The 11816-nt window shown below is 34.8% G+C and overlaps 1 protein-coding gene and 1 pseudogene across 1 annotated transcript; both read left to right on the plus strand.

The window, feature by feature from the left end:
* LOC107721841 (multidrug resistance-associated protein 1-like) overlaps window positions 1-5173 on the plus strand; it is a 9552-nt pseudogene extending 4379 nt beyond the window's left edge.
* A 1195-nt stretch (window positions 5174-6368) lies between these two features.
* Window positions 6369-8226, plus strand: LOC107721865 (lysozyme C-1-like). The gene is made up of 4 exons (XM_016530038.1): window positions 6369-6578; window positions 6758-6913; window positions 7483-7558; window positions 7747-8226. The coding sequence occupies exons 1-4, from the start codon at window positions 6443-6445 to the stop codon at window positions 7814-7816; spliced, it is 438 nt and encodes a 145-aa protein (XP_016385524.1). The 5' UTR covers window positions 6369-6442; the 3' UTR covers window positions 7817-8226.
* Window positions 8227-11816: the final 3590 nt, after the last annotated feature.

The raw sequence follows: 11816 nt of genomic DNA on the forward strand, positions 1-11816 counted from the left end.
CGTCAACAGACAAAGCTAAAGATCCAGCATTACGCAATTTATGGGGAGAGCCAAGAAGCATAACGTCTGTTTTGGAACTATTCAAACACAAGAAATTGTCAGACATCCACAACTTAATCTCAGATACACAGTGTGAGAGATGGGAAATATTCACGTCTTGACCCGGATTTGAGTGGATGTAAATCTGTGTATTTTCAGCGTAAAAATGGTAGTAGAGTTTGAGAGATCTTTTAACAACTGACCAAGAGGAAAAATATAGATGCTGAAAAGCAAGGGACCAAGTAATGAGCCCTGAGGGACACCAGTACTAACAGGACCGACCTCTGATCTGTGACCATCCATAAAAACAAAATGACTACGATCAGTTAAATAGGATCTGAACCAATCCAGAGCAATCTCCGTCACCCCAAAGACCAATTCAAGTCGACTAAGTAATACCGTATGGTCGACGGTATCAAAAGCTGCACTTAGGTCCAGAAGGATAAGGATCGACACAGATCCAGCATCAGATACTAATAACAAGTCATTAGTAACTTTGACCAAGGCTGTCTCAGTACTGTGCAGTTTCCAAAACCCAGACTGGTATGGCTCAAAAAGGTTGTTAACAGTCAAATGATTGTGTAATTGAGAAGCAAAGACAAACACAACAAGGCTACTGCAAGCATTCACTCGGGTGAGTGTCGTCCTCCAGGAGGCGGTGTGGAGCAGAGCTCAGAAACAACTGAACTGAACTGTTTGATTTTCGCAAGTAGAAGGTCATCACTGATGTGCCTTTGAGGAAGCATATAATGTATTATGTAACAGATACAAGCAAATATGATGGAAAACCAAGATAGATCTTCCTAAATCCCATTTTAACAAAACCAAACATGTCGCACTGTGATCTTATGTTGGCTTAGGATATGCAGATGGTTGATGAAAAGCTGCCCAAACATTTGCACAGCTGGTTGAGGAGTCTTTTGGACATACTGAGCACCATCACTTTGATCAGCTTCATCAGGCCGGCTTTCAGCCTGGCTGTCTGCCCGCTCATAATCCTCTTCCTCCATATTCAGGTATAATTTCCCCAGAATATGTGACCTGAAGGTCTGTACATAAGCAAATCACCATCTAACATCAAGACGTATTTACAAATGGTTATTATACAGTTAACATTTATTTTTCTTCTTTCAGTCACATTTTTCTTCAGCCTGCAGTCAAATCAGACACATGGAGGCAAACCTTGATGTTTCAGTTACTTCTTTGGAGTGTGCGACAGTGTGTTGAAGCTCCTCTTTCTGGGCCAAAACACAGGAAGGTGTGTCTGACACACTGCCTCCAAGCCTTCAATCAAAACCTGCTGGTCAAGTACAACAAAATCAACACAGAAAGGTTAAAATAGGTTTTTATTTATATTTTGTTTGTGCTCGTAGTCTGTGAAGGATTCTGAGTCCACTAGTAGCGAATTAGCTGATTTAAAAAAATAAAATAAAAAAATTATAATTGACAAAAATCATGAACATTGAATTAAATCATCTAGTTCATCAACATTTATATGATTAATATTATGAATTTAATGATTGATTAACTAATTTCTATGGTCTCATTTCAAAAACATAACTCCCAAGTTACACGTTTGTGTATATTTTTTCTGCCAACTTCTTTTAGCTAATAAATCAGCTGAATTAAAAAAAAAAAGAACACAATTGTTACTGGTGTGTGTGTGTGTGTATACATATATATATATATATATATATATATATTATATATATATATATATATTGCAACTGTTTTGCAATTTGTCTTTAAGTGTCTATATTTTTATTTATTATTTTTAATGTTTATTAAATGTCTTTATTATAGGCTGATTTGTGTCGGTTTGTACACAAATGGAAGCAAAAAAGGTTGGTTGCTGAAAACAGGATAAGAGATTTAGCCTTGTAAGTGCTCTGTAGGTACAGTACAGTACACTAGGGGGCGCCATTCGAGTGTAATACACATCTGTGACTGATTATAATATAGCTTTTGCAACTGTTTTTGACTGAGATTTCTTGTATTTTCAAGCCAATAAAAATAATTGTACATATTTTTGTATTTTAAAATGTTTTAAATATACACTGTAAACATCTACTAAACATGCCAAATAAACATGTCACATTTATTGCAACATATACAGCATGTTATTTATGACCAAAAGCAACATTTCTGTGTGCAGTTGGGTTGCATTGAGTTTAGATGCCATCGCTGGGATTGTGCTGTTCCTGATCAGTCTGATTCTGCTGGAGGCTAAACCAGACTCAGGGCTTGTGGCTCTGGCATTGATCTGTGCCTTCAATGTAAATTCAACTGTTCTGATACCTAACCTGAGTTTTGTTTAATTAATTAAGATTATGAAAACATTTTATTACAGATTAAAGAAGCTCTTCACCGTCACCCTCAGGCTGCCTCTGATATCAACATGGACATGCTGAGCATGCAAAACCTTTGTGGATTTGCCAAAGTGGAGAAGGAGGTACAGGATAACATCTAAATTCTCCTTCCTTTGTGCTTCCCACCCCCACCCCACCCCACCCAAACATCTTTCCCTACATGGTCACCTCTGAGTGTCACTGGATGTCATTTCCTTTCCATGGAATTGGACTGAGCCATCTGGCCCTTTTTACCTTAGGCAGCATGGAGCGTCACCTACAGACCACCCTATGACTGGCCCCAGCATGGAGAAGTGAAGTTCAGGAGCTTTGAGTCTGAAGCCTCCTCTAACTGCACACTAGCTCTTAGAGGAATTAATCTCACCATTCTAAAAGGGGAAAAGGTACTTTGAATAGTTTATTTATTTAGATTTCCATACTGATAATAAATAAGTAAATTAATTACTATTTAATTTCATTGTTATTTATTTATTGCTAAACCTAAGATTTACATACTCATAATAAATAAATAGGTAACAATAAAGTTCCAGTTGTTAACATTAGTTAACTACATTAGTTAACATTAACTAACAAAATGTAAATCTCAGGGAGGTTTTTGTTTGTTTGCATGTGTATAGATTGGGGTCATAAGCAGGGAGAAGACAGGCACTGATGGTTTGGTTAGCTGTCTGTTCCGGTCAGTGGAGGCCAGGAGCGGTGCTGTACTGATTGACGATGTAAACATTGCCCGCATGGGTCTACATGACCTTCGTAGTCGTCTACAAATCATTTCTCAGGTTAGCTGATCAATATTTGCATACAAGAGAATGATATCGAACTAGCTTGATCCAGCCACAGCTAAACCGATCAAAGACTGGAGGCGAAGGAGTGTTGACAGCTAACAGAACTATTTCACTGGGTGTGGTAGATGGAATGTTCTATAATATTGTGTGTAATCTAAACCTAGCTTTACCCATGCTCCGCCAGTAACAAGCATTATCCAGGTATTGTATTCACTAATGAGTTATGGTGTCCCATGTGTTACAGGTTCCCGTACTGTTCTCTGGTCCCGAGGACTAACCTGGACCTGCTCTCCCAGTATACTGATGCACAGATGTGGTTGGCTCTGGAGCTCTGCCATCTGAAGGAGCGTGTTTGACTATTGCCTGCTCAGCTGCTGCACCCTGTACAGAGGACCTCCCTCGCTTTCAGGTGTGTGGGAATCAAATCTTTGGATGCCATGGGCCAATTTTACATGTTTTTATAATATTCAAAGTATTACATCGTTCCAGAATATAGTTGATCTTCATACAGTTATACAAATGGATAATGTAGAAAATATATTAGCGTATTGCAGAGATATTCAACTCAGGTCTATTTGTCTATCTTAGCTGTCTATTTTATTAAATTTTTTTCAAATGTACATTAATTTTCTATAAAATTTCAAGTTGGGTACCATAATATGTTGTAAAAGTAAGAAATAATAAAGCCCCAGTATCCAAGATGGGAGCTTTTTCCTGTATAAAGTCGGGTCTATCCTGGGTCATGTCCTGGTCGATAAGCATATAAAATAAATGAAAAGTTTTCAAATAAAACATACAAACGAATAAATAAATATATTAAATATTTGATATTATTTTATTTATCTTATATAAATAAATAAAAAATTAAATTAAAATAAATTAAACATTTAATATGTTCAAAAAATAGGATCACAAATAACTGAAAAACCTGTTAGATTACAAGAAGTTACTTATTTGATTATAAAAATCAAGTGCAATTAATTGAAATTTGCAGACTGGACAAATTGAGCTGATTCATTGTTTCTCACAATTTGATATTAAGGCTGCTTATTTTGTTCAAAATCATCTGATTCAAGTCCTGGTCAATTAAGAAATAAGTAAATAAAAGTATATTTAAAAAAAAAAAAATTATATATTATTTTTAAACAAATCAAAACAAATAAAATAAAACATTTAGTACATTCAAAAAACAGAATCACAAAGATTACAAGTTTCTCATTTGATTATTAAAAATCTTATTAAAACGTTTTATTAAGTGCATTTTGCAGATCGGACAAACGCAAATATTTGAGCGAATTCATTGTTTCCCACAAGTACAATAAAGCAATGCTTAATTTGCGTGTAGAACGAACTGCAGCGTGAAATGATTCACATTCTGGCTGGAACCAATCATGAGTCCAGATCTGGACCGTGGCTCTGGTTTATTGCCTCATGAAACCAATATATTTTTCTCTATGGCAACCTTTATGTACTGGCACAACAAACAAGTGGTTGTTATGGGTTAAATATTTTTGTTTTTGTGCTGTGTAAGTTTTGGCCAGAGGAGGCTGCTCTGTTTGGCCAGAGCCCTGCTTGCAAGGGTCAGAATCCTGCTTGTGGAAGAGGCCCTTCCTTGTGTGGACCTAGAATCAGAGGACCTGGTCCAACAGTTGATCCACACAGAGTTTAAAGACTGCACTGTACTGTGGCTCACTCAGAACCCGCTCACTGTCATGCAAACTGACAGGTCAGGAGCAACAATCCTTTATATAACAAGTGACTCATCCTGTCATTAAATGTCAAGTATGCCAATAAGGTATTTATGACCTGTTGTTACTCCTTCAGAGTGCTGGTTTTGAATAAGGGACAAGCTGTGAACTTTGACGCTCCTTCCACTCTCCTCCAGCAGGGGCCGCTCTTTAGTCAATGAGACGGGACCTGCTCTCACATCCAATTATTTTGTTATCATTTACTCATTTTTTTGTTGACCAAATATTTAAGATATTCATTTCACAACATAAATTAAGTTCCCTAAAGCACAGTTTATTCACACATTAATTAATGAAGGTTTTGGACCGATTATACTGAATAAAGAGTTAAATAAATAAGTGACAAGTGGAACACAAACAGATTTTGAAATATTCTAGCAAATTGTAAATAAATTATTTGCTTTTATTGTCTATTAATTTATTTTCCTTCGTATATTTTTATAATTCATTTAATTTGATAATGTAATTATAATATAGTAATATGTTTATTAATTTATTACAATAATATTTTTAGCATTTTGCCGCTTAGTTAAAACTGAAATATTTGTTTAAGGTCATGCATAAGCACACAAACATACCAGTTTACAATGTTAACTTGAGTTTCACGTTACCTTAGATATATGTGCTGTTTAAATATGGCCGTTTTGACTGAATCATTTTACTTACAGCTGATGTCAGATCAGAGTTGTTCATTTATGACCAAATTATATTTTTGACACTTTTGATACACTTTTGCCAGCATTTTACAATGAAGTATGCATATGAAAAGTGTAGTTGCAATATGATAAGTAATAAGAAGCAAGCAGCAGGTCTTTCCTTCTGAGGGCTGTTTGTGGTTATGCACGCCTGCCGTTTGAGCTGTGTGTTGACACATTCTCATCTTCTCCATTTCCTTTGCAAATATTATCAGTTAATTGCACATTAGGTTGCATTAAGGAGCCGTTCTTTCACAACAGTTTTCCACATTGTAACCATGTCCGCATCTTTCCTCAAGTCATTTCAGGCTGTTTGGATGACGGATAAAAACACTTGTAACTTTTTTCACCAAAAGCATAGTTTGGCCAAAGGTTTAAGATTAGTTTTTTAAGGCATATTACAACCTATATGGAAATTTCTGAATAAAAAGCAATATACTGTATATTTCATGTTTTGTTTTTTAATGTTTTTATTTGCTGCTCTTATTAGCTACATTATGACTTGGTTTACACAGTATTGCCTATTTTGTCATATGTTCACTGTTGTCTTGATCTAAATCTTTTCCAGTTCCTCTGCACGTAAAAAATATATTTTTTGGCTCTAGAAGTAAAAATAGAACAGCCCAAAGTCAGTTATTGCTTCAGCAGCCATATCTGAAGCAACTGCAAACTATATGCACTTGTGAAAAATTGGTTGCGAAACAAAAAATTCACTTATAAATAATCCCACTCTACAGCTTCCACCCTCCATCTGAACTCCTCTTCAGATAGCAGATATTGACACTGATTTTCTGAGTAGCACTGCAGATATGAGGGTGGCTATTGCTGTCTTGTGTCTGATGTGGCTGTGCTTGTGTGAGAGCCGCACGCTGGATCGCTGTGATGTTGTCCGTATCTTCAAGCAAGAGGGACTTGATGGCTTTGAGGGATTCTCAATTGGCAACTGTGGGTACTATGTTATTTGCATTTTCACTACAAACATGCAATGTTTGACATGCCTGATATATATGTATTAATTAGCTGGATCCATTTAAAAAGTTCTCAGTAAACATGCAAAGTATTGTAAAACTGGTCATAATATTTTTTTAAATTTCTTTTGGATTTGAACTTTTGAATTTCAACAGATGTGTGCACGGCCTACTGGGAAAGCAGGTTTAAGACCGAAAGAGTGCGTTCGGCTGATACCGGGAAAGACTATGGAATCTTCCAGATAAACAGTTTTAAATGGTGCGATGACGGCACTCCAGGTGGAAAGAACACGTGCAAAATACCCTGTTCAGGTACTTTATTCCTTTAAATGGATTTCATGTGACAAAACATATTGAACACTGTTCAAGTATACTAGTAGTTAAAAATGGACAAAATTATTTAGATGTTGCCGTCTTTAATTTTGTAAAACATACGGTGGGGTCTAAAAATCTGTGATTCAAAACTGTATTTATAACTGTACATTTAAGTTTTAGAATTAAAAAATGAAATAAAAAGAAATGTTATTGTATAAATGTTTGTTTCAGATGTTCTTTTTTTTTTTAATGGTGTAGAAACAAATTTATCTGAGAAATTGCTAGCAAATTTCACAAATAATTAAAAGAAACATCAAGTAACACATTGAATTAATGATATTTTGAAGTAGAAAGACTGAAATATTTTGTAAAAAGTACTCTGTAATCTTTGTTTACAACTTTGAAAAATCAACTTTTCACAAGTGTTATGCTGAGAATATAGTTTATAATGGGGGAAAAATTTTAAAAAAAGAAAAATAGACTTTTTGATCCCACTATATCTATGCTTTTAAACTTTTCTATAACCCTTTTTTTTATTTTTTTTTTTTATGTTTCCCATCTGATAGATTTGCTTAAGGATGACCTGAAAGCTTCAGTTGAATGTGCAAAGCTCATTGTGAAAACCGAAGGACTGAAATCATGGCAAGTATTCATTGCATATATCCTTGGGCACAACTGACAAAGCTTATTTGTCACATTAGCAAAGTTTGCTCGTCCCTTTAGAGATTCGGCCTCAAGCTCTGTCTATCATTGCATTATATCTAAATGTATTGATCTGACATGCATGTGCATTTTTGACATAATGCTAACATTGATCTTTGTGTCTGCAGGGACAGCTGGGATAGTTACTGTAATGGGCGTAAGATGTCACGCTGGGTGAAAGGTTGTGAGGAGCGCTAATAAGGCCTTGATTGCCTGCAGGAGCTTTAATTAGCTATAATGCCCTCAGATTATGTGCTAATGCATTTAAACTCTTGGTTGATATGACTTTTAAAAACTAAAAGACATTGTCATTATTAACATTTGTAACCTTGATCTTGAGATGTCAATTAAAACTCCTTCCCAAATTGTTAATAATTTGTGCTTTGCAGTGCTTTACAATCTCACTTTTGGCTAAAGCTTATGCAGCAGCAAATTGTGACAGGTAGTTTGTTTGATACTAGATAGTAGCGGTGGGCTTTTATTTAAATTGCTTTTATTAAAAATGGAATAATCTGTAATTGAAAACCCATACTGATTGAACAGTACTCTGAATATTGGACACGTCTCCCTCAATGTCTACGCTGATTTATGTCTCCTACATCCAATTTCAGGTGAATTAAATAAAACTGTATGAATTGTGGACACATACATATCACTGTTTAAAAAAAAATCGCTGAAATTCATGGTCGAAAAATAGCAGCTGTATTTGCCAGAACTTAAAAAAATTCAGTAGAATTTTGGGTTTTACAGATTGAACTGAGACAAAATTTATGGTTAAAAACAACATATAGCCTATTTCACTAACTGATATAATATTTATATACCTTACAAATTTTGTACCTTTATAAAACTACCAAGAAACAAATTGAGAAAGCCCTGTAGAAACCCTAAGGAATAAGAAAAAGCTTATGGTTTTTCACTGTAAACTAGGGTGATATGTTATTTTTCACTTCCAAAAACTCTAAATTTGTGTTGAAACAATTTTCACTCAGAAATTGCTAGTAAATTGCACAAATAATTACAAAGAAACATAAGTAACACATTGAATTAAATGTGAAATTTTGAAGTAAAAAGACTAAAATATTAGGCTAATTTCTTGTAAAAGGTACTCCGATAATCTGTTTTATCTACAATGAAAAATCATTTTTACAGTGTACTAAATATTGTTAGGCTGAGAATATCACTCACTGTTATGCTGAGAATATAATTTGTAATGCAAGTGTCATGCACACAAATACAAAACCATTATGGTAACACACAACACTTTATAATACAATATTAATATTACCGGTAATTTAGCAACATACTGTAAGATGTAACATAAACCCATAATGTATGTAACTAAATAGAAAAATCTAAGAACGTTTTTAACCATAAACTAAGATGACTTGCTTTTCACTTCCAAAAACTAAATTGAGCAGTATTTTACAGCAAAATTCAAGGTTTAATTTATCACAGTATTTCCACAGTATATGTGACCATGGACCACAAAACCAGTCATAAGGGTCACTTTTTCGAAATTGAGATTTATACATCATCTGAAAGCTGAAAAAATACACTTTCCACTGATGTACGGTTTGTTAGGATAGGACAATATTTGGCCGAGATACAACTATTTGAAAATCTGGAATCTGAGGGTGCAGAAAAATCTAAATATTGAGAAAATCGCCTTTAAAGTTGTCCAAATGAAGTTCTTAGCAATGCATATTACTAATCAAAAATTAAGTTTTGATATATTTACAGTAGGAAATTTACAAAATATCTTCATGGAACATGATCTAACATTAAAAAGCATGCCCAAAGAATGCTTGTTTTATTTGGATCCACATATGTGACCACAAAACCAGTCATAAGGGTCTTTTTTTTTTATTGAGATTTATACATCATCTGAAAGCTGAAAAAATACACTTTCCACTGATGTACGGTTTGTTAGGATAGGACAATATTTGGCCGAGATACAACTATTTGAAAATCTGGAATCTGAGGGTGCAGAAAAATCTAAATATTGAGAAAATCGCCTTTAAAATTGTCCAAATGAAGTTCTTAGCAATGAATATTACTAATCAAAAATTAAGTTTTAATATATTTACAGTAGGAAATTTACAAAATATCTTCATGGAACATGATCTTTACTTAATATCTTAATGATTTTTGGCATAAAAGAAAAATCGATAATTTTGACCCATACAATGTATTTTTGGCTATTGCTACAAATATACCCCAGCGACTTAAGACTGCTTTTGTGGTCCAGGGTCACATATAGTAAGCATTTTGTGTTTGTTTTACCACAGCATTTTTACACTCTTTAACATTAAATTGATTAATGAAGTCCATCCATCATTTTAAAACCCCACCTTAGTGCAATTATATATACTGATTTTCATGCCATAACGCCATTTATTAGTATTTGATGTCTTTGACATTTAGAAGACAGCTGATTTCCAGCTTGCGGGATGGGGTGAGGGTGAACCTCCCCATTTCCATCACTAACTAGCCATATTCCAGTTCTAATAGAGCGATGAAGAGCTGTTTGGATCTTGGTCGGGTGGAGAATGAGATGCTTGTGTTGTGTATCTATAATAGGCTAAAATCACCCCCCTCTCCAGATGGGAAAGGGTTTGCTTCTTTAATACTACCCTGTGCCTCCAGAGTAGTGATTACAGTCATATCTATAATTACCAGATCCTGAGTGTGTGACGTGAGTTCTCCTGTCGAAGCAGAGGACTGATTAGTTTAATTGACTCCGTAATCAGCAGTGTGCTTTAAAGACTATGCTGTCACTAATTGTAGGCCAGGGTAAATCGCATACAAAGTACCACATCTTTCGGTGTTAATGCGGTCCAGTTCATTTGTCTTATGTCTGGCTCCAACTCTGCCTGCCAGCTGGACCCCCTGAAAGCTTTCTGATCTCGTGTCTATTTAAATTCATGGCCACAACCATGTTTCTCATAAACAAATACAAATGGTGTAATTGCCAGTAGGACATATGTAGGAATGAGCTTTGATCTGTGTGTGTAAGGTATTTTTTCTTGCAAAAGAAACTTGCAAACGTGTTTGAGGAGCAGAGATAAATATGTTAATTCTTTGTATGTGAATACAAGATAATACTGTTCATATTCAATATCTGCTAATCACACTGAGAGTTGTTTAGCGATTAGAACCTACATACAGCTTTTTGGTCCGTGATGAATCACAAAACAGATTTCAAAATAAATCCAGTAACTCAAAAGACTTTTGAATTCTTGTTTTTGTTTGTGATTAAGCATTTATGTGGTGCTACAAAGAAATGGGATGATTATAGAGCCATAAAAACATACTAAAACATCTTCACAATTAAATATTTTTAATCCATTTGTACAAGTCTAATTCCTGTCTCAAAAATATAAAAAAGTATTAACAGCACATTTTAAATTCAAACACATGATATTACCCACTCTCACAGAAACACATCTTCCTGTACAACCAGATGTCTAACTGACTAATTTCGGTATCTGATACAATATTACTATGATGCAAACCAGTTTAATACTTTTTAGCATTGATATTTTCTATATGCAGTACTATAAAAGATGATATTCACATGCAAAAAACTGCATATATAACAGTGGCAGCTTAAATCAGCTTCGCAGTCACATCATACAAAAAATATGTAAAAATTTTTCACGAATTCATCTTTTTTTCTTTATGACAACATCCTCATAAGCTGCAGAGCAGAACAGTCACTATATTAGCCAATGATTCTGGTCATTTAAAGAATGATCGCATATGTTTCAAAATAAATCCTATGCTACTAAATAATCAATTGTACGCACGTGAACCATCATTGGCAATACATGAGAAATGTTTGAGATTAAATAGGCCTCTCATTTCTTGAATGAGACACAAATTACTCTAATTCTCCAAAAACCTTTTGAGGCCATCTTTTTATGCTCTTTTAGTGTTTCATTTCTTTACTGTGTCACTAGCTTCAGTTTGTGTGACCCTATTTGCTGTCAGAAGGAACTCTTAATTCATAGGCGGAGGGTGAACCAACTCCAGGGTAAGGCTAAAAGCAGCCAAATGTATTAAATAGTGCTGAGTCGTTCTTGAACGATTCGTTCATTTTGAACGAATCTTTAATGTGACTTGGGAAGAACGAGTCGTCTCGGGGAGTGATTCGTTCAGTCGCGCATGCGCAACATCCTATAGGTTCTGTACT

This window comes from Sinocyclocheilus rhinocerous, unplaced genomic scaffold, assembly GCF_001515625.1.
Source record: "Sinocyclocheilus rhinocerous isolate Xijiao unplaced genomic scaffold, SAMN03320098_v1.1 scaffold90, whole genome shotgun sequence".
Lineage (NCBI taxonomy): Eukaryota > Metazoa > Chordata > Actinopteri > Cypriniformes > Cyprinidae > Sinocyclocheilus > Sinocyclocheilus rhinocerous.

Excerpts from the sequence above, each read along its gene's own strand:
- LOC107721865 (XM_016530038.1), top strand. The coding sequence starts at position 6,443 with ATGAGGGTGGCTATTGCTGTCTTGTGTCTGATGTGGCTGTGCTTGTGT. Across the intron at positions 6,579-6,757 it reads GGGATTCTCAATTGGCAACT|ATGTGTGCACGGCCTACTGG; the intron begins GTGGGTACTATG and ends GAATTTCAACAG. Across the intron at positions 6,914-7,482 it reads GTGCAAAATACCCTGTTCAG|ATTTGCTTAAGGATGACCTG; the intron begins GTACTTTATTCC and ends CCCATCTGATAG.